The 27,823-nt window shown below is 35.9% G+C and overlaps 1 protein-coding gene across 2 annotated transcripts; it reads left to right on the forward strand.

The window, feature by feature from the left end:
* Positions 1–4,454: 4,454 nt before the first annotated feature.
* On the forward strand, positions 4,455–27,708 carry LOC110803878 (structural maintenance of chromosomes protein 5). 2 transcript variants are annotated; one of them, XM_022009418.2, is made up of 30 exons: positions 4,455–4,799; positions 4,996–5,173; positions 5,320–5,473; positions 6,164–6,237; positions 7,040–7,189; positions 7,281–7,385; positions 7,480–7,625; positions 8,043–8,154; positions 8,241–8,396; positions 8,709–8,830; positions 8,905–9,049; positions 9,923–9,988; positions 11,470–11,598; positions 11,677–11,775; positions 11,926–12,091; positions 12,176–12,321; positions 12,456–12,519; positions 12,607–12,731; positions 12,820–12,897; positions 19,688–19,760; positions 21,180–21,283; positions 22,646–22,762; positions 22,837–22,914; positions 23,061–23,160; positions 23,256–23,310; positions 24,807–24,855; positions 24,939–25,026; positions 25,102–25,174; positions 27,233–27,336; positions 27,436–27,708. In XM_022009418.2, exons 1-30 carry the CDS (start codon positions 4,762–4,764, stop codon positions 27,495–27,497), a joined length of 3,156 nt encoding a protein of 1,051 aa, XP_021865110.1. In that variant the 5' UTR covers positions 4,455–4,761; the 3' UTR covers positions 27,498–27,708. The 2 variants fall into 2 exon arrangements, with proteins under 2 accessions (XP_021865110.1, XP_056692148.1); XM_056836170.1 differs by lacking the exons at positions 4,455–4,799; positions 4,996–5,173; positions 6,164–6,237 and having other exon boundaries at positions 5,346–5,473.
* The last annotated feature ends 115 nt before the right edge of the window (positions 27,709–27,823 follow it).

Below are 27,823 nucleotides of genomic sequence, written 5' to 3' on the forward strand. Positions count from 1 at the left end.
CCTTGCTGAACCATCTTAACCACAGATGGCATGATAACACCTTGAAAGCTCTTCAATCCCACTCTTTTTTCATTGAATCTTTGCATTACATACCTCCTTATCCATTCCATTAACTGTAGGATAGGTTTACCCCTTGCTTCCCTTAAGACATTATTAAAACTCTCACAGCAATTGTTGAGTAGCATACCAGACTTAGATGCAGTGCTAAACCCATGCCTAGACCAGTGACTTGTGTGGATTGCTTCCAAGTACTTGTATGCTTCAACATTTAGTTCCTTTATAGCTGCCATGTGTGTGTTGAAATGATGCTGCAAACAAAATGACTAAGCATTAGCCCCAAAAGCAGAGAAACCAAGGCAGAATTGCAAAAAAAGTTCCACAACAAACCTTTGTGGATGATCTTGCTGCCTTCCAGAAATGTTCCTTGTACAGCACACCAGGGAACTTGCTTTTGAAGTTAGTCCATATATGTCTACAACAATATCTAGTCTCAGCATTTGGCATGACAGTTTTGAATGCATCAAGTAAACCCTGCATACAAATTTGAACATGAAACAGAAACAAAAGTAGTTACAGTTTTCAGAACAAAAACAAAAACAAATTTGTATATTTAGACCCGATCGTTCCAATATAGGTCAAAGTAAGTCAACTTAAGTCAACTTAGGTCAAGTAAGGTCAAATAAGTGTATTTAAGTCATTTTTGATCATTTTTTATCATTTTAGATCAACTTAGGTCAATTTGGGTCGAGTTAGGTCAAATTTGTATATTTAGACCCGATCGTTCCAATATAGGTCAACTTAAGTCAACTTAGGTCAAGTAAGGTCAAATAAGTGTATTTAAGTCATTTTTGATCATTTTTGATTATTTTAGATCAACATAGGTCAATTTGGGTCGAGTTAGGTCAAATTTGTATATTTAGACCCGATCGTTCCAATATAGGTCAAAGTAAGTCAACTTAAGTCAACTTAGGTCAAGTAAGGTCAAATAAGTGTATTTAAGTCATTTTTGATCATTTTTTTTTATCATTTTAGATCAACTTAGGTCAATTTGGGTCGAGTTAGGTCAAATTTGTATATTTAGACCCGATCGTTCCAATATAGGTCAACTTAAGTCAACTTAGGTCAAGTAAGGTCAAATAAGTGTATTTAAGTCATTTTTTATCATTTTTGATCATTTTAGATCAACATAGGTCAATTTGGGTCGAGTTAGGTCAAATTTGTATATTTAGACCCGATCGTTCCAATATAGGTCAACTTAAGTCAACTTAGGTCAAGTAAGGTCAAATAAGTGTATTTAAGTCATTTTTGATCATTTTAGATCAACTTAGGTCAATTAAGTGACTGATAACTAATGAAAAACTTAAACAGAAACAGGGAAACATGCCTTCACATAATACAAAAGCAAGACAAAATAAAATGAAGTAGTGTACCTTCTGTCTGTCAGACATGTAGGCAACTTCATCTTCCTTCTCATGCACCCATGTGACAGCATCAGCTACAGAACTTATGTCATTCCTCAATAGCTCAAGGAACCAACCCCATGTTTCTGCATTCTCTGTCTCAACAACTGTCCAAGCCACAGGGAATATATTGTTATTCCCATCCTTTCCCAATGCTGTCAACAATATCCCAGGGTATGCACCTCTCAAATGTGCCCCATCAACCCCAATAATAGGCCTGCATCCAGCCATGAAGCCCTCTTTGCAAGGCTGTAAGCAAACATACAACCTCTGAAACAAAGGTGGTGGACTGTCTATGCCTTGAACCTTTACAACAGCAGTGCTTCCCGGGTTATACTTCCTAATTGCAACAGCATAGTCCCACACCCTCTTATATTCCAAGCTAGCATCACCAAATATCATTTTCAAAGCAATTTGTTTAGAATAATATGCCTTGAAATACCCAATTTCTGACTTGACCTCTCTCCTTGCTCTCTTTATAAAAGCCTTAACCTTAGTGTTTGGTTCATCCCTCCAATCATCTAAGTATCTCTCAGCTAGATACTTTGAGGTTACCTTTGGGTTTTCATACTGCCACCCACAAATGTGATCAGCCCTGATGCTCTTAATCTGCCAACTTTCTTCCCCTTTCAATTTCCTTGCATGAAGCTTAAATCTACACTTGTTTTTCAGTTTACAAGTACAACTTAGTATCATAGCCTTCTTCCAAGGACACTTACACCTATTGGCACAATAAACAGACACTCTCTTTTTGTTATTGTGTAGGTGGTAGTAGTTGTATCCCTTTTCAATGGCATTGTACCTAATGGCCTTCCTCAAAATTATGTTAGAGGGAAATTTCAACCCTTTCCACAACTCCACACTACCTTTGAAATCTACTGCAGGATTAAACACAGGGTAGTTAGGGCCTTCATCATCTGACCCTATAACACTTACAACCTCACCATCATTGTCATTTAGCTCCACATCATCACCAATTTCTTGCTCACCAACTTTACCCTCTTCATCTGAATCATTGTTTTCAACCACTCCACCCACTGCCCCTGTCAGTGCACCCAGACTCCTACAAACATCTTCACTAATTTCATGATCTACAAACTCATGAAATAGATCATCATCACTCTCATCCTCAAAGTCATTATCACTCAAGAGTACATCACTATCCTCACTGTCCTCACACTCACCCTCTGCTACTGAATCCTCCCCTGCAGCCCCCTCACCTGTTCTCCCCTCACTTGCAGCAGCTCTCTTCCCCTCAAACCCACCTCTTTTCCCCTCACTTGCAGCAGCTCTCTTCCCCTCAAACACAGCTCTCTCTTGTTCAACTCCAGCTACCACCAGTCTCTCCTCATCACCTCCACCAGTCACACCTAGCTGTGCCCTTTTTTGGTCAAGGGTTCTCTTGAATAGGGAAACTGTGGGCAGTTTCTGTCTCAATGCTTGGTCTAGTAGTGAGAATGGTTTTTGAGGGATAGATGGGAGTATGAGGGAGGGATTCAGATTTGATGGAGGAGGTAGGTTATTTATGGTCAGATTTGTAAGTGGGGGCAACTTGTTCACATGTTGTGAGTGTTGATTGGACTGAGGGGTTTGACTATTAGGGCTGACTGTGCTGCTCACTTGGACAACAGATGGGGCCCCCCTTGCTGAGTCAGCACTCACAGAATTACTCCCTCCTCCACTTCCCTCAGTTGTATCACTCTCACTCTCAGTGTACCACCTCACATATGCAGGAAATCTACTCCTCGGATCAAACCCCTTCTCAACATGTACCACATATAGATTGTACGATCCATCCTTCTCGGGTGCGCTCAAAAAATCCGGAATCTCAGCGTCACTCTTTATTTCTTTCCTACCATTCCCATTTAAGCTCCTCCGAAACCATATTTGACCCACCTCATCATACCCCAAATCCCTCTTAATCCAATCACAAAACTCAAAATAGCATACTTCGTCAACATTTGTATGCAATGCCATCCCCGCCTTAGGATTATCGCCCCTTTCATACGTAGTTTTATTATTATTCGTTACAAACTGACCCCCGTGAAACAATCTAATCGTGACAGGCTCCATCAATTTATACCAAGTGTAGTCTATGTGAATCCTACCGTTAAACCTGAAGCACACATACAATAACACACTACTCAATATCTTGATTTTAATCCAACCACAACCAAATTCAACCACAAATAATCCAACATTCATACACCAAATTTTCAGTTTAGTGTTTTAAGGTTAAAATACTAACACATTGATTTCAGAACACGATTAAGCAATAATTATAAGATAATCCTAATTAATTAATCATAAATCCCTAATTTTTTTAATAAAAAACGAAAATTTAGGGTTTAAATATTGTTAATTACCTTGATTTCTGTGTGAGTCTGTAATTTCCAACCAACTTTGTCGTTTTCCTCTTCCTTTTCTGTGATGTTGATGCCTTGCTATTTCCTTTATTGGGCGCCATTGATGTTCAAAAGAGCAAGTAAAAACAGAGTCAAAAATGGAAAAATTCAGTGAGATTGGGGTCAGAATTTTGTACCAAAAATGGAAAAAGACATTCAATTTAAGTAGTTGGTGAAAATGACTTTCGAAATTCATACTTACAGCATTCAATGGATGGAATTAATGGCTGGAGCTTCATTAATGGCGCTGCATTTCATCCTCTTGGAATTCCAGATTTTTTTTTTTTAGGTTTTCAAGGTTCAGTCTTTTATAGGGAGGAAAATGGAGGGAAAAGGGGTGTCACTAACAAAACACGACATCACGTGACCGGCACAACCAAAGTCAAACCGGAAAATTGTTTGTCAATGCCTGAAAACACACAAAGGCTGTCTTTCACAACTTTTTTTTTACTTTAAGGTTGTTTTTGGCAAAAAAAAATTTTAAAGGTTATTTTTCGCAAATAAATGGCTTTAAAAGGTTGTTTTTGGCAAATTTGCCTTTCCTTTACTATTGTGTTGTTCAATGCTTGTTGCATATAAGGTAAGCTGGCCTGGATCAAGCCTTGTAATTACAAGGCGTCGCGCGGACATTCAAAGACTGCCAACAAGTCAGTCCAACACAAAAGTTTCTGGCGTAACAATTACGCAAGTGACCTTTGAGACACTGTTGTTCTGATTTTGGCGCCAATTTTAGAGTTCCCCTGCAAAATAGGGCCACTATCTTTCTCTCTCTTCCCTCTCACTCTTCACAATTTAACCAAAACCCTAACTTTATCTCCGGTTTCCATGAATTCCAGTTACTAGGCTTTCTTAGGGTTTCTCAATCGAATTTCATCGGCTTCAATTTACGGTTTCCAATGTCCGATCGATGTGCTAAACGCCCCAAACTCACTAGGTTCGTTTCTAACTCGTCTCAATTTAGCCCTTTTTTTGTCCAATTTTCTTAAATTTGCATAATTCTAGGGTTTCCCAATCATATTAGTTTCGTCGGTGTTTTTAATTTTCAAGAGTATTCAGTTTAACCTAGTAAAATTACAGTGCGAGGCATAATTTTGAAGGTTCACTTGATTTCAATTTTCAATTTTTTTCAGAGGGCCAGATGGTTATTTGCCTGGAAATATAACTAAGATTGAGCTTTATAACTTCATGACCTTTAGTGACGTGACATGCCAGCCTGGTTCGCGTTTAAACCTAGTAATTGGTCCTAATGGTTCCGGGAAAAGCTCGATTGTATGCGCTATTGCACTTGGTCTTGGTGGTGATCCTCAGGTTTGTTCATCCCATCCAAGTTATAAGAATGTTTCTGTCTTCTAGTTTAATTTTCATACTCCAGTTGTCATTTGCCAGTGTTCGGTAGTCTTAACTCCGTCCCTAAATATTATGAGACACATTTGTCCGGGATTGTGATTTTGTAGATACTTGGGAGAGCTGGAAGTATTGGGGCATATGTAAAACGGGGAGAAGAATCTGGACACATCAAGATCACCTTGAGAGGTGATTCTAATGAGCAGCAGATTTGTATTACTCGTAAAATTGACACGAGTAACAAGTCTGAGTGGCTGTTGAATGGTAAGACAATGATTTTAATGCTTGAAATGATATTTGGAAAATTTGCTTAAAGTGTTGCCTGAAAGTCTGTTTCATGGGAATCCTTTCCAACAAACTATTGTTTTGATTGCTTGAGAGAAAATTGTTATGTGAAAAACTTCATTCAACTTTTACTTCCTTTTGTATACTCATTTTTTTTTTCTGCAACTGCTTTGCAAATTGTTTTTCTTGTTTGAATACACGTGTTTGTTTAAGATTTTTAGCAAGAAACCCTTGGTAAATATGTGTAGATATAAATTTACAACAATTGTATGTGTACTTCTGGTTATTGTTTGGTTGAGGTACTTGGATCAAGCTTACAGTGCCTTGTGTTAAAAAAGATATGAAAAAACACAATGGCTTTTCATTTTGTTCCATTAATGAGGATAGTTTGCGAGATATGCTTCTGATATATAGGGTATTCGATCGAAGCTGTGTGCAGAGATATCATTCACATGGTCTTATTCTCTCTTCCCTATAAAAACAACTATATCATAACCTCAATCCTAAAATGACAGGGTTAGATACACTTATTCTACAAATTCAGAAAATATTATTGCTTCAAACATGACCATCAATGCTCAATTTTATCATTTCTTGGCAGATAGTGTTTTGTGCATATTACACGATTGTTTCTGACTCTGAATGCTGAAGCGATTTGTTTTTCTGTAGGCAATACGGCAGCAAAGAAAGATATTATTGAAGTTGTTAAAAAATTCAATATACAAGTTAACAATTTGACTCAGGTGCATCTTCATTTCAGAGTAACCTCATGCTAAGTTTTGATACTTGGTGGTGTTTGGAATGTAGTTATCTTGGTATTTTCTTTCAACAATCTTAAGACAAATTTTCTTAAACAACCAAGCACACAAGTCATTTGAAGCCATGAAGGTGTTTCCTTTTGACTTTTATATGCACTTCTCTAGCATTGTACATGGCCTGCCTGTTTTTGTTTCAAATTTCGCATGGCTTATTAATTAGTAGGCTCAAGTTTAGGCTTTGTTGGTGTACTCCAAAGGAGAGAAATCGGTAGTCACAGAAGAATTTAATGGGAAAGCCAAAAGCCTCATCTCTCCAGGCGTTAAGTAATGTGTTCAGGATCTTGAAATGTCGAAGTCAACTCTTCACTGGAGCATCAATTGACATCTCTTGATTTTGTAGATGTCCATATCAACATGCATGATTTCATGGATTACGGATTTTAGCTTTGCCAATAGGTTTTATATAAAAAATAGCTCTATCAAGGTGCTAGGCGAGGAAAACAGCCGCTTTTGGGTGTGAGGCGGCTGGAAGACTCTGTCAGAACTCAGAAGTACTTTAAAAAAAAATAAAACCCCCATAATTGGCTGTTGATTTCTGGTTGCCCTGGTGTTAACTTATGAGTTGAGGTCAATATGCGACAAAATGGCTCCTCCTTGCCTTTTTTCCTTCTGTTGTGTTTATTCATTTGCTCTGTTTCCTTCTTTTACTTGTCTGTTTCCTCTTCCTTCTGTTGTTGATAATCCCCCCCTTTTTTTTTTCTTTTATGATGGTGGTGGGGTTTCACAGTTTTTACCGCAAGACAAAGTGTGCGAGTTTGCCAAGTTAAGTCCTGTAGACCTGTTACGTGCAACAGAAAATGCTATAGGTGATCCTCAACTAGCAATGCAACATGATGCTCTTATAGAAAAAAGTGGTCAGCTGGGCAGACTCCAGAGAGTAAGTTGTTAGTCTAATGTTTATAACTGGCGATGATAATCCATAAGTTGTAGTCTTTCATTTGTTTGACATACCTTCTATTCTGTTATAGGCTGTTGACGGGAATAAAGTGACGTTAAACCAGCTTCAGGCTCAACATGCTGAACAGGAAAGGGATGTTGAACGAGTTCGTCAGAGAGAAGACCTTCTAGATCAGGTCACATTTCCTCATTCTTAGGAAGGGGCGGGGAGACATAGTTTATGTTTTCACATCCTTTATATCATGGATTTCTTTCTTAACTTTCTTGTAGGTTGCTTTATTGAAGAAGAAGTTACCTTGGTTGAAATATGATCAGAATAAAGCTGAATATCTGGAAGCCAAAAAGCGGGTTGAAGACGCAAATAAGAAATATGTTGAAGCTGCAAAGATCTTGAATGATCTACTGGAACCTATTAAGTAAAATTTTCTAGTCTTATGTAGCACTATTCATTATTTTTCATCTGATTGTCACTGTTATATTATGTAGAACACTTTTAATGTTTTTACTCTTTCTGTTCCCAATGGCTTCTTACCTTGCCATGCCAAATTAGGAATATGGAACTTTAAATTTGTATGGTCCGTAATTTGATATCCTACTCAAAATATTGAAGGTTATGAGGGTTCTCATCCCCAAGTGTGGTGTTATAAGGTGCTTGGAGTTATCACACTCAGTCAGTGGAAGTTTAAGTGGCCATATCAAATACTACTAACTGCATCATGATGTTTTGACATGATGTCTTGACCGTACCCAACTCCTACTGCATATTTTAAAATTAAGTTCCTTTCCAAACTGTTTAACAACTCACTTATTCAGTGACAATTGTAATTATTCAGACAGCAGGAGGAGGAAAAAGCACTGCAGGACTCAAAGGGGAAAACAGTGCAGAATACTTTGAGTAGGATTGCCCAAAGGTGCAAGCAACTTCAGGAGAATGAAATTCAATGGGTTGTGTTTCCTACCTATCTTTCTTGTCGTTCAGTATTTCATTGATGTCCTATCTATTTTAATATCAAAATTTTGGACAATTTTAGGAAGTCGATGTAACTGGAAAATACAAGGACATGGAAGAATTGAAGAGGCATGAAGAATCACGTCAGCAAAGAATTTTGGAGGCTAGAGATGATCTTGCAGCTGCTGAACTAGGACTAGCAAACTTGCCACCTTATGAGCCTCCAAGGGATGAATTTGTATGTTATGTAGTTTGTTTCAGTTTCCGTTCTTACAAGCAAATATGCAATATGAGCCTGAATCACTGTATGCAGGATTTCCTGACACCTTTTGTATGTAATTAAAATTTGACCTTAAATTCCTTCTCCTTTGATCCCGTTTATGGCTCTCTTTGTAAGCATGATTGTATGGACGTATGTGAATTTAGTTTTTTTATTCATTATTTTATTCCTCTTTGTCTTCCTCTCCTAGCAGCCTCTTTGAAGTTTTGTCATCTTTTGATCGTATATTCTTATTATCTTAGTTCTTGATATCAAATGTGTTTAATTCAGGAAAGATTGGGGGCCAAAATTGTAGAACTTGAACACAATGCAAAGGAGATTAGGGAGCAAAAGACCGAGAACCGTGACATTTGGTCTGAACACAGAAAAGAACTGACACGGTTGGATGAAAGGTATATTTTGTTATACTTGTACCTTTTGGATTTGATCATGGTGCATCTGATTCTCAAATACTGAATCACTGCAGTTTAAAGGCTATGGAGAATAAAAATTACAAGCTTCTGGAAGGGCTGAAAAACAGTGGAGCAGACAAGATATTTGAAGCTCACCGTTGGTTAAAGGAACATCGCGGCCAGCTGAAAAGAGAGGTTTACGGACCTGTTCTGCTTGAGGTATATATGCATAATGCATTTATAGGCATCATTGCGAGATTATGAATTATCCGTGAGCAAGTTTCCATTTCTCTGTAAATGTGCTTCTAGCTAGGATCCCTCAATATATTGAACTTGATGGCGTTATTGTATGGACTAACTCTATATAGTATAAGAAGCTTTTGACTTGGTGGGAAACTGGGAATTGCTAGGTTCACTTTTAAAGATATAGGCCCTTCCTTGAAAGCCCAGCCATTTTTCCGGCCTGTATTCCTAAGGAGCATCTGCATATCTCTATATGTGTGAAGTGATCCAGTTCAGGACTTATAGGCGTGTGCAAGTATGATACCGTTTATTAGTTTGGCCTGCATCTTAGTCATTATTAAGTTGATCATGTGCCATTCAAATGATTACTCCCATAAGAAAAAAAGTTGGAACTTTTAATACCAATTGAGGGAAAAGTAGTATGAATTTATGTGCATCTTGCTCTCCTCAAGTTTTTATCTTTAATTTAATGAGTGAGACTTAATATTGTGTTCCTTTGGGTCTGTTTACGTTTTTTCAGACCATGTTATACATATATATATATATATATATATATATATATATATTTTTTTTTTTTCCACTTTGAAGATCCTTACATTATTTTTGGCTTTGATTATCAATCTGAAGTTCCTTATCATTTTTGGTAGACGACAATCCACATTGATTGTCTTGAAGATTGTGGCTCTCAAGTCCCAGAAATGATACCTTTGTATTGTTATTTGAAATGCAAATCAAAGCAAGTCCCGGAAATGATGCTTGAGTTATATATGGGCTAATAAACTGATGATGGCTTTTGTATATTAGGTGATGACATTTTGAAGGTTATTTCTTATATGCTGTGTGATACAGGTTACTGTCAAGGATCAATCTCATGCTGACTATTTGGGGGGCCAAGTTCCACATTACATATGGAAGGTATGTCAAGTCTCATTAGTCTTCTCTCACAGGTTGTATGTGTAATTAGAATAGAAAGTGAAAAAACTAAAAATTGTAGAAATGAACTGGGATAACAGTTGATAATTGATTGTAAATTGATGCAATTAAATCATAAAACTGTGTTTACAATCCCAGACCTTCAAGTGGCTGGACACTCTAAAGTCTAAATTACAAGCTAAAGAAAAGTAAGATTCTTATTCTCTAAACAAATTTCTATTTCTGTCATCCCTCCTTGAACTCCTTTGTACATGATATTCTGACTTCTTTTCCCTCTGTAACAAACTCTCTGCCTTCTCAAACCTAATTGTAATAGACCAACATTGCAATACCTAAAGAGCCCTTACCCGTCGGCTAGTGTATTGCAGCATAGTACAATGCCCCTTGAATTTAGAGGGTTGCAATATTGTTGAATTTTTTGTTACACAGAAGTTCTGGTATATATTAATTTTCTTTTAAAGTTATTTCCTGGATGGATGGGCGTGCTTGCAGAAGGGGGTGAAGCGTTCATTGTATTGGACTATTGGTGTTTCTCTCTTTTTTGTATTCTTTGAGTTTGATCTTTGTGATACCAAAACCTAAAAACGGTTAAAGCTGAGATATTTCGTATTTGCTTGTGTTTTAGCTAAATGTAGACTGCTATGAGAAGGCCTAAACAATATGAGATGTATATTGATCATTTACTGATTAGAAGATGGCTAAACATTAGCAAAATTTACAGTGTAGTAATAGCGCAAAAATTTCTTGGTTGTTTGAAGGATGACGAATTGACTAATTGTACTACTGGTTAGCACGGGAAAAAGGATTTAGTATGTTGAAAACTTCTGTCAGTCAGCTATTCATCTGAATAATAGGGTTCAACATGCTGAAACTCTAGAATTGTTCCATTACCTTAGAGAAGGAGATTCAGCATTTTCAAACTCCTATGTATGCATTTATTCATCGAATGGAGATGATTTAGCATTCTCAAACTCTAGATTTCTTCTCCTTGAACCATGGAATTATGTTTCATGGATCTTGACCTTCTCCTTAATGGAGGCTGCCAAGTGTGCATAGTATGAATCGCTGTGGGGGCTGAATGACTTTTTATTCCAGGACATTTCAAAATTGACTGATAGTTGTATTAAAAAAATGTACATAAAAGATTGACCTCACAAATGCACAAGGACTTTGTATTTACTTGTATGTGGTAAGCTTTTAAGTCAAGTTTCTTGAACAACCAACAGCTGGATCCATTCTGTGATTGTTGCTGTTGATTATCTATGGAATCCTTCAATGTATTTTCTTACCTGGAATTAGACAGTGCTGATTATAACAGATTAGTTAATTTGTAAAGTTCATTTGCATTTTTCTGCTTCAATGGTAGTGTACTTGCATATTCTCGTTGGCTTTCCTGTCACTTTCTCTCCCAGCAAAAAATGAAGACCAACTAATTATTTTGTTTTATTGCTTTGATATTGTAGTCCTTCATTACTCAAGATCCTGGCGATCGAGACTTTTTGGCGAAAAATATGAAATCGTTTAACGTCCCAATTCTTAACTATGTCCCTAATGAAGAACGGCATAGAGATTCCTTTCGAATATCCGAGGAGGTATGCGGCTTTAAAGGCACTAGTTTATATCTACACTGAAATGGTTCGAGTTTTTACCCACTATTTATTATTTGGCAGATGCGTAAGCTTGGGATACATGCTAGGCTTGATCAAATTTTTGATGCCCCAGCTGCTGTCAAGGAGGTTCTGATTAGTCAGTCTGGTCTTGATAATTCGGTATGCTTGATGCCCCTCATGATTGATCATTCTGTATTTTTAGCCTAAGCATACGTTGTAAAAGATTTTTGATTTACGATTTTTATTATTTTGGCATGTAATTTCTACTTCCTATTCAACCTATTACATCCTACAATTTTTTTTTTCTAGTACATTGGTACCGTGGAAACCGATCGACGGGCAGATGAAGTTGAAAAGTTGGGAATACATGATTTTTGGACTCCAGCTAACCACTATATTTGGTCCAGATCTAGATATGGTGGTCATGTGTCTGCTAGTGTTGTATCAGTTTCTAGATCCAGTCTTCTTTCGTGCAGTAAGTTATGCTATTGAATGCTGCTATTTTTTTGAGTGTGCAGGTTCAGATGGTTATTTAGACTACATTGAATCATGCTTGCAGGTTCAGATAATACAGAAATTGAGACTCTTAGATCCAAGAAAATTGAGCTTCAACAGAAAATCAATGAATTTGACGAAAGTCTGAAATCTCTGCAGTCTGAGCTTAACCAGATTGAAAATGAAGCTTCTAAATATTACAAACAACGGGTATGCTTGTTATGCTTGAACAGAGAAGAAATATCCTGTGTATGCTTGAACGATACAAAAATCTTCTAGTGTTTGTAAGTGTTGCTCATTTTTTAGGGAGTATCCGCGTCATACATATTTGCTGATCTTTTCAGGAGGAAGTGACCGGCAGGGTACAGTATGAGAAGAGAAGACGGAAGCTTTTGGAAAACCGTAGGAGTAAGCCTCCTTAACTAGATATGCTTACATGATCTTGTCTGGCATTCGGCATGTATAATAGCTTTTGCATGATCAATTGTGGTCTAGATCAGACGATGTGTAAATTGAAATCCATTGAAGAGGAGGGGGATGTTGATAGTCAGATTGCCAGCCTGGCTGATCAAGCTGTAAATTTGAATGTCCAGCGGTTTCATAATGCAATTGAGATTAAGGTGAAGCTCTATTTTGTTGATTAGACGTTGAGTATCCTGGTCCTCCAGATTTTGTGAACTGTTAACAATGTTTTCCTTTTTTTTTCAGAATTTACTAATGGAAGCTCTAAAAAACAAATGGTCTCTTGCTGAAAAACGCCTCTCTGTTGTTGAAATTGATGTAAAGGTAGTTGGTCCTTTCCTTTTGTTGAATTAAGTTTATTATTTATATTTTCTGATCAAATTGTCCCATGTAATTTCCCCTTCCCGTGCTTTGATTTGATTTTGTCGGTAGACTTTTCTTTGTCTATTGGTGCTGGCAAAAGGAGGCTACAGTGTTGCAGTTTAGGAAAGAAATTTTAAAGGCCTAGTAGTCTCACGTCTGTGTGCTGGCGTGAACAATACTAATAATAATAGTTCTTGTGTATTTGCGGGTTGAAAATTAGCACCCGTGCGATGCACGGTTTGAGAATTGTAATATCAATTTTGTAGAAAAATCTATAATATATAGGGGATTTCTTACGTTAATAATTTAAGGATAATTTTACAATGGCTACAATAAAACTGTAGCCACTATAATCTTCAAATCTAAACCATTGATATTTAGTATTAAATCCAGACCATTCATTTAAGGATAATTTTACAATAGCTACAATAAAAGGGTAGCCATCACAATAGATTGAATCTCAACCCTACAATATATAAGACTAATCTTATCCATCCATTTATTGGATTTTAAACATATTAAATGGCAGTTATAAAAATAAATAAAAAATAAAAAAAAATCCTCCATTTTAAATTTTTAATCCCACGACCTATGCAATCCACCTCTCTCTTTTTCTCTCCTCTAATTCTCTAAACTCATTTTCTTATATTCCGTTGTTAAACATCTACTCTGTAATTTGAAAAAATGTGGTACTCCAATAATCAGTTCTTCGAATAAGAAAACAGAGGGTTCGAGTTTTACTCAATTCATGTTTAATCTGTAAGATTTACCGATCCCTCAAATCCTCAATAGCTTTTGAAGGACAAATCATTTTTCGTTCGTTCGTGGTTGATGTATAAGGCCAATTTTATTGTACAACCAGTTTTTCCCTCTAAAAAAAATAAAAAACAAGTTCTGAATTCATTATTTCTAGCTTCGATTTTCCTTTCCCTTTATTGTTAGTTATCGAGAGATTTGTTCCCTTCATTTGTAGAGCCATAGAGAGAAATAAACACCTCTTTGTGGAGATCCTTTCCGAAACTCTTCTCAGATACATGAAAATAAATGACCAGATAAAGATGTCATTGCAAAGTTTTTACTTATTCAATTTATCATGCAGAAGAACACACACAAAACGAAGAAAGAACTAGCTAATTAATAATTAAAGAAAGTTGTTTTTTTCCCCCCTTTAGAATAGGAGTTAACAGGAAAGTTTAAGACAAACAGAAGATTGTGGACGAAGAGTGTGGTAATTTTAATTTAATACTCCGTATTTAATTGTAAATTTTATCATTTAACTGATTTCTCTTTTGTTTATAGTCAACTGGACGAATGGTTGAGATTAGTCAATTAAAATAAAGGGCTGAGATTTAATAAGTTATAGTGGCTACCATTTTTGTGTAGCCACTCAAAAGTCTTCCATAATTTAATCATCACATTGTAGCCGCTAAAATATCAAATAAGTTAATTAAGCAATGAGGTTTCCAATAACATTTTTGGCCCTTTGCATTTCTCCTACCTTGTTTTCCCCCTTAAATGTGGGGTTAAGTGTAGAGGAAGATTCAATTTATTATAACACCCTATTAAAATGTTTGACTTTAAGAAAATGGCTCTTTGCAGGTCCTAAAACAAAAACTACTCAATTTCGGTGTACTAAAAACTAAGTATTTGAAAATATTTCCATGAAACATTGAGCAAAATGCTTATACATTTTAGAGTTGGTCCACTTAACCACCTTTGAGGCTCTGACCCCATTGTACTCATGCCTGTTGGGGGAATAAAATCTAAAATTATTATTGTTACTCATACTATCCGTCGTATCCGTACTCATCTGTTTACCCACCCGAATAACCACCTTAATATCTCACCTAATCCTTCACAACTTTTTCTCAAATTTTATAAGAATTTGATATTCTATTGCATTAAAAATGAGTAAATTATATAATAGAAGTATGTTTATTATTTTCATTAACGGTGGAGGAATAAAATCTGAAAGTATTGTCATACCACCCGCTTATGTACTAACAAAGCTTAACACTCATCATACTCGTACTCACTTTTCACCCAACAAGTAACCACCTTAGTACGTTTACCTACCCATAAACTTGATAAAATGCCTAACTGACTTGTACCTAACTATATATCCAAACTAAAAGTCTTCTTATGCGTAAATGACTTGTACTCGAATGAACACTCTTTCTATTCCTGAATAACAATCTATTTCATTTTTTGAGAACAAATTTTGGCCTTTGATCGTTCTTAAAATATACTTCCTCCGTCACATAGTAGTTTTGACATTTATCAGGGAACATAGTTTTAGCAGATAAGTTGTTTGGTTATCAAATAATATTTTGTTGGAAAAGTAGATATGAAAGGAGATACTGAAGTACTCCCTCTGTCCCTTAATACACGCCCCGGTTTGACTGGCACAAAGTTTTAGGCAATTTAATTGACTTATTAATTTATTAGGTGGTAGTTGATAGTGGAGTATTTTTTTAATATAGTTAGTGTGGTATTTGTCAAATAAAGGGGTGGGGTGGATGGAATTTTTTAATGGTTTTTTTTAGGAAGTAAGAATATATGTGGGTACATGGTAAGTGAGAGAAATGATATAATATTAGTAGAAGTATGTCATTTATAGAAATGGGGTGAGTATTAAGGGACAACTTCATAATGAAAGCGGGACGAGTATTAAGGGACCGAGGGAGTATTATTTTATTGAAAAGTGGATGTGGTAGAAGATAATGGAGTACTCCCTCCGTTCTTGAATGTTAGTCCTCTTTCCGTAGTGGGTTGTTCTTTTTATTAGTCTCTTATAGAATCTTTCCTTATTTGTCTAACATTTATTCCCATTATACCCTCATAAATATACAAATAGCTCATTTGTTTGCTCCAAAGTACACCTTTGTCCCCATTAAACCCCTTATTTGTTTTACCTTTTTACCCACATGGGTGGACTAACAATCAAGAACGGACGGAGTATTTTTTTTAATTGAACGTGAGGGAGTGTGAGACCCTACCTTTTTGGTAGTGGAAGAGAGGTATTAACATAATTGTGGAGTCTTTCTCAAAATAGAAGTGTAAAAAACTAATTTGGGACGATGACAGTGGAAAGCGTAAAAATTAAACCGGGACGGAGAGAGTTTTATTTAAAATTATAACATATATCAATTGTTTCGTATTATGAATTACCTTTACAAAATAAGTTTTTTAATATTTTTTCTCTAAATATATTGAGAGATATTATAGGTCAAACTGTCAAAGTTAAATCTCCAAAAATAACACTTAGTAAGAAACAGAGGAACTACATACCCATCTACTTTTGAGTATTTTGACATAGATTTTTAATATTACACGTGTTATAAAAATGAATAAAATACTAAGAATGTACAATAAACTATTCAAGGATTTGGGATAGGTTAGTGGGTGGGAAAGTGATAAATCCAAGGAAATTTTTACTTCTTCCAAGGAAGTCCATATTTTTTAAGTTGATTTCCTTGGAAGAAGTGAAATTCTTTCTTGGATTTATCATTTCCCTAGTGGGTGTGAGGGACATGGCGCGTGTAAGCCCAACCCATACCCTCCTTGCCTTGGTATGTACAATTTTTTTTTTTATTATTTTGATTCCAGCCATCAACTTGTTATGGAGTACTTTTTTCCCATAATCCTTGTGTAGTTAATGTGGATATATATATATATTTTTTTGGTAGAGATTAACTATACTTTTGCACTAATATGTCCTCTCTTAAAATACTACGCAAAAGAAAGTTTATAACAATACATTGTTTTAAGTATGAACTTGTAATCAGATCCTGAATCATACTGAGAAATACTGTTTGTTAGTAAAAATGCATGACTACGTTCATGTTAAGAACCTTGTCTTGCATACAAAACATTTTTCTATGGTAAGGGAGTTTTGTTTTTATAAGTACAATTGTCTTTATTATATAAGCTAACTCTTGAAATGACGTCAACAAAATGAATTTTCTTTATTACCTCCCATAAAATAAATAGTTTTCACCGCAAGTAAATAAACTAAAATAAATAACTAAATAAGAAGAAAAGAGATCATGTGTCAATATCATAAACTAACGTAATACGTGAAAAATAACTATAGGTAAAAACCATCCCAATTTCTATTTTTGTGATTTCAATTTAAATTATTTGGATGTAATTACATTATTCAATTTGGAATTTGTGTAAGCAATAAAGATATAGCGGAGTATAACATATCTACTTTAATTTATTGGATAACGTCACTACGACTTTCAAGTTTGAGATATTTAGTAAGGAAGCAAAAATTAAAGAAAAGTTTTAACTTATTTGTCGAACTTTATAAGATTGTCTAAGATAATAAGGGATTGCCCAAGATCCTTTACATTTGGAAATACTTTTAGTAGGAAAATATGAAGATTCATTATATGATTTTAGATACTTCATCCGTTCTCTTTTAGTTGCAACGTTTCTATTTTGGGCTTTTTTTAGTTGCAACCTTTCTATTTTTGGCAACTTCACCCACTAGACTTTACCAAACTACCCTCATCTGTATTCAATAACCCACTTTTCCCCCTAATTATATCTAAAATTGGGGGCATGAATGTAACTTATTATGTATTGAATTGCAAAACTTGGGGTGAATAGTTAAGGTTGTAACCAAAACAAAACAGAGGAAGTATGTGTATATTCTCCGTAGAAGTTTATCTCTGTACAATAAAGTGATACATAAGATCATATTTTAAATATCCATTAGAGTAATACGTACATTTATGTTACTCCGCATATATTTTTAATAGTTTATTTAGGTTAAAAAAATTAAAAAGAAAGATAAGGAGACAATGTTTTGACAATAGTAATAGTTAGTATGTATTTTAATTAATATATATTTTTTTAACACATCACTAAGATAGAATTATGTTAGGTAGTTTAAGATATTAGGCTTGAGATATTGAGCGTGAGATATTAGGTATGGGATTATATTCTATATTATTGTTGGAACATGTAATATTTTAATATGAAAATGATTGTTGCAGTTTTTTTGCTACACTTTAGTTAGTATGTATATTAGTAATAAAGTCAATATTACTCCCACCGGTCTTGAATATTAGTCAAGTTTCCTTATTGAGCTGTATTTTTCTTTTAATGTTAGTCCTACTTGGTATCTTTCCTTTTTTGTGGCAATATTTATCCCCACTATACACCATATCAAAATTGTAATTTCAATTTCATCCAAAATAAATTCCCTTTGTGGCCTTGATCTTTTCATTATCCTACCCACATGGGTGAGCACATGGATAAGATCCTTATGAGATTCTTTGACAAGTGGCTTTAGAATGGATTGTCTAAGATTCCAAACACGACTAACATATGAAAACAAAGGGAGTATATGACATTAATTTTCTGCTCTTTAATTAAATTCTGACAATATTCTATAAATATAGAGATAATTTTTAAAAAATAATTTTAATTATAAGACAAGCAAATCAGAGAGCGAAACTTGTCAACCCCACATCGTTTGCTTGTCTTATAGTATAGTGTATATAGATAAATCTCATGAAGCCATAATTGATGACTTCTGGACATGTGGAAATATAAGTAACTAAGTACCCGATCTGTTTTTCTTTCATGTGATTCTCATGGTTGTGTTTGTTAACTCTCAATGCAGCATTACAGTATAGTTAGTGACCTCCATAACTTTTAAAGTTGGGACCGGAGTAGCGGGTAGCGTTCTAACTTAGTCAAAACACTAGTAGAAAAAATTAGGAGTGTTTGGTGAGGTAGCGGTTAGAGTAGCAGGTAGAGTTTAAGGTAGCGTTTGGTGGAGTCTTGCAAAAATGTTACAAATTTTAACGTTTTATACAAGGAAGTAGTGGTGCAAAGAGTCCAAAACTTTCCTCATTCCTTTTTCTTTCTTCTCCCATTTCAGCATGCCATCTGTCATGGGTTTATGGTTTTTAAGTTGCATTGATGTATGCTTTTATTGTTGTTGTACTTTGTTTGTGAGAAATTGGTAATGAATACTCCAATGTTCATCCAGATGATCCAACACTATGACAGATCAAGTATGGAAGAAGTAGGCAAAAAGCATCTTGTTCTTCTTTCTTTTTCTCCCATTTCTAGGGAAATTGCTGCATGTTTAATACGGAGTACTGGTAATTTTTTTAATGGATTGTGGGCATTTAAATGATTTTCCTGTATTTTTTAATTATTACATATGGCCAATATAGGTACTTCTTAGCTTGTATGATGAGAAATATTTTATACAATATGGTGTTTTATTTATATAATTTTATGTATGTAATCTTTATAACTTTTTATATAAGATATATATGACATTTATTAATTTTTGTATTTCTAACCCTACTTCTGCCAAACACTCATAATATCAACCGCTACTTGTGAAACTTTTCATCTGAAGGCTGGCTTCTACCTCTTTGTTAAAATGTTCAATGCACAACTTATGTTATTTCAAATGACAATCAAAATTTTGTGTTGCTACAGGATTGTTCAGCTCTAGTTCAACAATGACCGTCTTTCTTTCTAACCTAATCTCTTTAGTGACAAGTCTTCTATGAGATCATGTAATCATAGAACATTAGTTAAAAAATCATTGGTATACTTGATTGAACTTGCCAAATAGGCGCAGGCATGTACCACAGACCTAGATGTGTCATGCTTTCGCTTTACCACACATATATACTAATCAAGGCACGGTATTAATATTATATCATTTTATACATCCTAGTAAAATCTTATTCATGGTTTTCTTCGTTAGATACGAGAGTCTGAAATGGAAATTAGGCAGCAAAACTCGTTCACTACGGAAGCAAGCAAGCAATTGCAGCAATGTAAGTGTGATTAGCCCCTCCAGTTCGTTCGTTCTTAAATTAAAAGTTTGCGAATCTTCATTGTGTTGAATGTCTTCAAGATTGTAATTTTTTCCTTCTTTTTTGCTATTAACTTTTTTTTTTCTATCCTACACTCTAGTACTTATATTTTCTATTTTCCTGGATTTATATGTTTCCTATATTTTCTGATAATTATGGATTGTTCTTCTCATTTCTGTTGAAGTTTTAATATGTGTCCAATATCTTCTTTTATGCAATATGAAGTTATGAACAAGGGTTGTGAGGTAACCTGTTTACGCCCTTCCAAATTTGTAATTCATATTTTTTGGTTGTTGAAAGCAGAAACCACTTGTAGTCATTCTTGTTTTATGGAATCTATGTATCCTAGAAAAAATGCCTAGTTCCATTCGCAATGGACCTAAAGATTCATTATTCTTTGGCTTTGTATTATGATGGACAAAATCAAAGTAGCTTGTTAAATTGTTTGTGCTTTTGTTTGTTGTGATGTGGCTGTTGCATTTAGAATCAAGGGTCTTAAGAAAACCTCTTTGTTATTCCACCGGAGGATAAGTTGTGCATAAATTGACCTGATCTGTACTCAGACTGGATGACCTGACCACAAAATTAATATGGCTGAAGTTGATCTGTTTCCCATAATAAGCTAACTGGCAATAAAGACCCATACCCAAACCCAATGACTTCGAACCTGGAAATGATCCGAACGGAAAGGGCATGACTGATGACCTTACCAAACGGTCTGTTTGCCACCTTAATGTGACCCCTCTAACAATGCCCATTTACCTCCGCTGAGTTCTTCTTTAAAGGCTGGGGTCTATTGACGCTGATGTAGAAAAGTACAACGTGGCTTTTCCCCATTTGTTGCCTGGATAGGTTTGTAGTTAAAAGCCAATCTAAAACGTGATATCATGGATCAAGCACCTCTAGGATGCGTCACTCCTAAATTAAATCAAGGTTTTTGTGTGTAAAAATGAGCCTATAGCCCGACTTGAGAAGAATACTGTCATAGCGTTCCAATTTGGTCGTGGGGGTCTGGAGGATGTGTTGAAGGGATTTAATTCAAATTCTTTTCATACTATTGGGCCGACCTCCCCTCTTTTTTTGAGCAGTTGGTCTGCCAAATTTGATGTCCAGGCTTTTGTCCATTTAGATGTGATCCCATCAAGTGTGTTAATCGACGTAGTTCCGTTTCTGTTTTGTCTCCGTTTTGTTTTCTTTCCAAATTTCATTTTGGAAATCTTTTGCTTTTAGTTTTACGGTATTTGTCAAAAATTTCTTCAGTAAAACTTGGGTAGTCTGAACATGTTTGTGATTTTCTTTAGTATTTGCCTTTTTGACTGATTGAGATTCTAGCCCTGCAGAAGTGTCATTTATTTTCTTTTTCCTCTCTTCACTAATCAGGTAAGAAAGAAGTGGAAAGACACAAGGAGCTGCTTACAAAGGCCAAGAAATATGCAGAATCTATTGCAACGATCACTCCTGAAATTAAGGAGGCCTTCCTTAAGGTTTAGTTTCAAATGTTGATGACTTTTCATTTTCGGAAAACATGATCTTTACATTAATTTGTGTTTCAACTCTAATCTTAGTTTTAAAAGGCATGTCTTGGACGCGGCTGTGCGGAAGGCGCAGGTCCTGGCCCCTTAGCTGCGACACGCGCAGGCACTTACAAAAGGTGTGCGCCTTTTGTGCCTTTTCAGGGTTTACGGCGCAGCGCCTTATGGTATAAGGCTCCAATTATGATATGTAATAAAAATTTTAAAAAATAAAAATCAAAACACGTGGCTTTAATAGTTTAATGGCTCCCAAGAGTAAAATATTACTATAATGACAAGAGGAGAAAGAGAAGTTATGTAATTCTCATTTGCAATTCTCTCCCCTAATTAGTTTGAGTAGCAAGCCTTAGGTACCCTTCTCCTAGCAGCTTTAGCTCCGTTCCTTTTATGAGATTTCCTTCCTGTTCATTTTTCTCCTTACATCTAGAAAGGGAATGCTTCTTGACTGCTGCCAATCGGGGTACATAAATCCATTCTTCTTCAACTTATGCCATGAAGAGTCAAATAATTGAACTTCCTTTTGGTTACAACTTCAATTCTTTAAGCACCTGAGTGTGCAGACCAAGGTTGAGGCTGGCAAACCTTCAGGTCTGCTGATAAGTCTTTTGGATACGCTGGTCTCTCAGCCCTCCGCTTCTTAAAGAAAACCTCCATCTGATTCTTTGTACTATGATTTGTTATCCTCGTCCTCAGAATTTTGACCCCATTCTATGGATTCCATGGAGTTGGTTAGCAGGCTTATCAAGTACTGATGGAAACTTTCTCCAAGTGGCCAACTTAGCGGCAACTTTCATCAGCATTCTCTTAAATAGATTAACATTAGTTAGTAGGAGACTTACTGGATTTTTGGCGCTGCTTACTTTGTACATTACTTCTGCGGTTGATCTCTCCAACATACCATTGCGTACATAATCCACCTCAGGAAATGGGTCAGGCAGAATAGCAGCATGTGCATCAAGAATCTGGATGGCAATCAGCTCCAGCAACCTTGTGATGATTGATTGATTCCCCATCACTCAGAGCTGCTTTAAACCAATATGCTGAGAGACTGGACCTGAAACCATACTCAAAATTGATAGAGCTTTCCCACATATATCCACTAGCTTTAGATTTCAGTGCTCTTCTTGGGGTTTAATCTTCCTCTGAACATGACAATTTGTTTTGGATTCTGAGAAGTAACTGTGAAAACTTACCGTAACGAAAATGATATTCTGTGGAACTCTCCATGCTTAATCTCTAAGAGTTCTATATATATTTAATCAAATGGAAATCGTTTATTCTGAAGTTACATACATTTGTTTCCTTTGCCTTCAGATGCCTGGTACAGTTGAGGAACTTGAGGCTGCTATTCAAGATAATTTGGAGCAAGCTAGTTCCATCCTCCTACTCAATCATAATGTCGTGGCAGAATATGAAATGCGACGAAGAAAGGTAGTGCCTTTTCGCATTGCATTGAACATCCATCTGATTGCACTTATGTTAATTTGTGCTCTTATGCATTGAAGATTGAAGCCCTGGCAAGAACACTTGAAGAAGAAGAACATGGATTAAGGACTCTTTTGGCTGAAATAGATGCCTTGAAGGTGCGATTCTCTTGTACTGGAATCGAGAAATTAATTGGGACTTTTTGGTCCATGCTGTTGGACCTTGGAAGCTTACTCTCCACAAAATTTCAGCCATTTTATATTGTTCAATCTTCACTCTTACAACCATATTATTTTGGCTTCAGGCTAGCTGGCTTCCAACATTGCAGAATCTTGTTTCTCAGATCAATGGAACATTTGGTCATAATTTCCAGGAGATGGCTGTTGCTGGAGAAGTATTATTAGGTATCATTGTGATATGTTGAAATGAAAACACTTACTGATAGAGAAAATAGTTGAGTCTAGGTTGATAGTCTGACATGTCTTTTATGTATTGTTAGATGAGCACGACATGGACTTTGGTGCATACGGTATTGTTATAAAAGTAAAGTTCAGGTAACTACTTTTCAATTCTGTCCTGCCTTATGCTTTATGTCTGATAGCTTTCAGTATAAACTGTCACTGGTTATTTGTGTTTCTCTGTACTTCTTTCCTCTGGGTATTCTTGTGTCTATCTTAGGCACCAAAACAGATTGCAAGGGAATAAGAGGCTGGCACTTGGACAGTATGTTGGGTATCTTCTTTTTGGCTAAATGAAATTCCTGGTTTCAGATCGAGCTATTTGCAATCGATCCACACAAATACAATATCCATTTCGAACTTCAAATGGCCACATAGTTGCTGAGAAACTGGGCTACCAAGAAATATACGTGAAATTGTCTGTTCCTTTAAAATTTAATTGCTACACAGACATGCACGCGTTATTGTGAGAGCTAAGACTTGGTAACTTGTGTTACTTCTAATTGAAATTGTAACATGTTGAAGAATCTCACTAGTCACTACAAAGAAAACTTGGTACCTCGATTATGCTGCAAATTGTAGTCACCTTTTCAGACAATAGACTAGTACTATTTAAAAAGCATAAGTTGAGAATACAATCATTGGGGATGAATCAGATGATGCACATGTTCGTTACTGAGTTTTATATTATCTTATCTTATTTTATTGGCCCCGTACTTATCTTATATTATCTTATCTTATTACCCCATATCTTATCTCACTTATTGGCCCTTATTGGAAGTTATAAACAGGTGCCTTTTGAACTTATTGACCCTTATCTTATACGAATTATTATCTTGTCTTATTGTACCTAAAATAGGTGAAAATAAGTTAAACAGAACCGAGCTTACTTGCTTACCCAAAAACTATGTTACTTGGACACTTTGGTTGATAGAAGGTGTCAGTGTCCGATCCTCCGACACTTCGACACGACATGACACCGAAATATAGAGTGGCCTTCTATGAAATTTATAACATTTAGAGTGTCAGATCCTTGGATCCCTTGTCGGACATGACACCCCAATAAGAGTCTGAGCAACATAGCCCAAAAATAAGTTGCCATGCTACTCTCAGTCCCACCGCTTTATTATTTGTGACACCCATACTTTTTAAATTTTTATTGAAACCATCAATTTCTTCCAAAATGTTATGATACTTCAAATTCATATCAACTTTTAATTTTATTTTTTTATTAAGTGAAACTAATGGTCAAAGTTAATCTCGGAAGCTTGTATTATGACAAAAGGGAACAACATAGCTTAAGATAGTACGAAGTACATTGTATGATGTTGCTGTCTTCATTTTTCGCTGATCTCAGTAGAAGAACAAATTAGTTATGCTTGTGTGAATTCCCTCTTAAATGTTTGTGTGGTGGATTGCTGTTGAAATGGCTGGGGAAACAGGAAGGGTTTGGTAAAGCTTAAGAATTTAATAGAGGAAGGCTGTCTTTTAATTATTATATTTCTTTTTCTCCATGCAGACCAACTAAGCATATTGAAACTGCATTTTCTGATGGATTTTCAATTGAACTAATTCATCCCTGTTTTTGTCAGGCAAGCTGGACAACTTCAAGTCCTCAGTGCCCATCATCAATCTGGAGGGGTACTTCATATAACCAAGTTCTTTCTAGAGTACCACATTTAAACTATATATGTACCTTATAAATCTTGTGTTTATACATGTAGGAGCGTTCAGTTTCAACCATACTGTACCTTGTTTCTCTACAGGATCTTACCATTTGCCCCTTTAGAGTAGTTGATGAAATTAATCAAGGTAATTCCTGCTATATACCTTCAAAAATTTACTAATCTAATAAAAATGCGTTAACTTGGTTCCGGTGCTATCTAGGAATGGATCCCATCAACGAAAGAAAGATGTTTCAGCAGTTGGTGAGAGCTTCTAGTCAACCAAATACACCACAGTAAGATCATTTGTTTTCCCCAACTTATGGCTATGGCTTTGGTTAATTATTCTGTAGTTAGATAATTTGGAAAAGTTCCCCTTAGAAAGAACCGGAAATCAGAACTACAAGTTAGCCCAATTATAGAGTAACTTTGGAAAGCTTCGACCACCTAACCCCATTTAGAAGCTAATTAAGTTACTTTATCCCACAGAAGATCACATGGGACAGAAACAACGTTATAAATTCAGCCATTCTGCTCCAACCTGACACCACAAAATGTCCATTATCGCATTCTGCCAAAGCAGCTTCTCCTTCCCTGCACCACACCCTGTGAAGTGAATCAAGGCTCATCGTAAACTGCAAAGAGTGGTTTCGTAAGGTAGCAAACCATATCATAGAGAATAAAGACATGTCAGCAAGATTCATTGTTAGCCAACTTCCTGCCTCTTCTTTCTTCTGATATCCACCAAATGAGGTTTCATCGAAATCCCGAAATTCCTGTCTATTTAACCAGTGATTCCAATTTATGACTAATAATAAAATATAGGAGTTGAGACAGAAGCCAATCTTAGAGAGAAACATGCCATGCTCAAACTGTTAAAACATCCTTCCTTCCTAGGTTCTTGTGAAACAATGAAAAGTATCATGTGCCCATTGTTCAAGCCACTTCGATATTTTGTTATATGGTCATGGAATGCTTTTCCGAGATTAGTGTGACCGGATATGCCATCCAAACTTCAAGAGGAGTATGGAGGACACGTTGTCCTTGTAACAGCAAAAAGATATTACATATTAGCCCACTTCGATGAATTTCCCCCTCTGAATAACTTCTAAATTCCCCCCACCACCTTAGCATAAAGGCTAAATAAGTTATCGTATCCCACAGCTCAAAGCGGTTCCTTATTCTTTTCTAACCAAAGACACCACATAGTGACATAGTCACTAAAAGCATTTCGCAACAAATATTTTCTCCTTTGCCCTTCCAAGAGGAGTGTTAACATATTTCCCGCAGCACCTGACCAGCACATTCCTTCTACACTGTGATCAACTTTTCACTATTCAAGTATTCATTATAATAGTTGAGATAGTATCTTAGTCTGTATAATAATGTGACAACAAAAGTCCGTTGGTTTTCACCTACGCATGACAACCCTCTTTTATCTGGGCTTGAGAGTTAACATAACGAGAGAGGAAAAATCACACACAAGCAGAGTTCATTAGAAGGTATATATTGGTAAATCCAATTATAATCCTTGCCTCTTTTAAAGCTCCCGCGTGATCTGCCTTTTTTATGGCAGAGACACTCTTGTCTCGTAGTGGCAGGAATGCCAACTTACACACTAGCATTTGTAAGCATTCTATGAATGCTTGGTGGGCGCAACTGCAAGAATAAGAGGGCGTTGGAAGGAACTTGCATGGAATTTAAATACATCAAAGCAACAATTAGAAAGATGTTTTGAATTAACATGGAACCAGGAACTTGCATGAAATTTAAATACATCAAAGCAACACTTAAAAAGATGTTTTGAATGAACAATGTAGGCAGAGCCTAACATGTAACCTTTGCTGACTCAAGTGCTAAAGAAAGCACAACAAGGCTTTTCATTGTCAATACTCCATACCAGATAAGGTTTTTTAATTTTATACTTCGTATAATATAATAGGGTTGGATGAAAATGCTATGTACAACTGTACAAACGTATAACTGTTATCTTAAGAAACTTGAACACGCAACCCATAAAGTTAATAGGCTAGAAGTACTCGATGATTTCAATAGGAAGTATTTACAAGGTAGACGAGACAGATTTTGATATTAGAGTAAGAGGGGTAAGTATTAGAGATATCTGGAATGGAGATCTGCATTATCATGTTACAGTTTCTGATATCAAAGAAAAATAAAGTTGCCTTGTATTACGCAGTAGTATTTTACCCTTCATGAGCGTGTTGCATAACTGGTGGTCTGACACCCTTTGATACTTCTCCACCACCCGCAGGCCACAACCCGCAACCTCTTTGGACTTTGTATTCTTTTTTTTTGTGTGTGTCAATTCTAGATGACTGAGGCTTCCTTTACAGGTGCTTTTTGCTGACACCCAAATTGCTGCCCAACCTAGATTATGGTGATGCATGTACCGTCCTGAATATCATGAATGGACCATATATTGAAGAGCCTGCTAAAGGTTAGTATTCGTCTGAAATTACGACACAGGATCATTTCATACTCTGACTAACCGTGCTGACAAGCTTTATTTTTTCTTTACTTTTTCCTGTCCAATTAGCGTGGAGCAATGGAGAATGTTGGGGTACAGTCATAATGCAACTGAGTCAAGCTCAATGCTAATGTTTGTGTTCGTTGTAGTTGTGATTTTTGGTAAAAGTCAGAAAATCAACTCCTATGATTTAGGTTTCGGTTTTCCTTTTGGGAACAGTTCATATTATTGATTGTAATCCTAAAGCATTGTGGTTACACACTTAGAAGCTGTAGCAACAAATCTATACTTGATTTTAAGCCGCTGGCCTGAATGAAATGATTTCAAGTGAAATTATTATGAGAGAGCTTCTTAACTTGAAATTTTTTAGCTTTACATTTGTGACCGTTGAATTTTTTTAGCTTTACACACTTAGAAGCTGTAGCAACAAATCCATACTTGAAAATTTTTAGACGTT

Source organism: Spinacia oleracea, chromosome 1, assembly GCF_020520425.1.
Source record: "Spinacia oleracea cultivar Varoflay chromosome 1, BTI_SOV_V1, whole genome shotgun sequence".
Taxonomy (NCBI): Eukaryota; Viridiplantae; Streptophyta; class Magnoliopsida; order Caryophyllales; family Amaranthaceae; genus Spinacia; species Spinacia oleracea.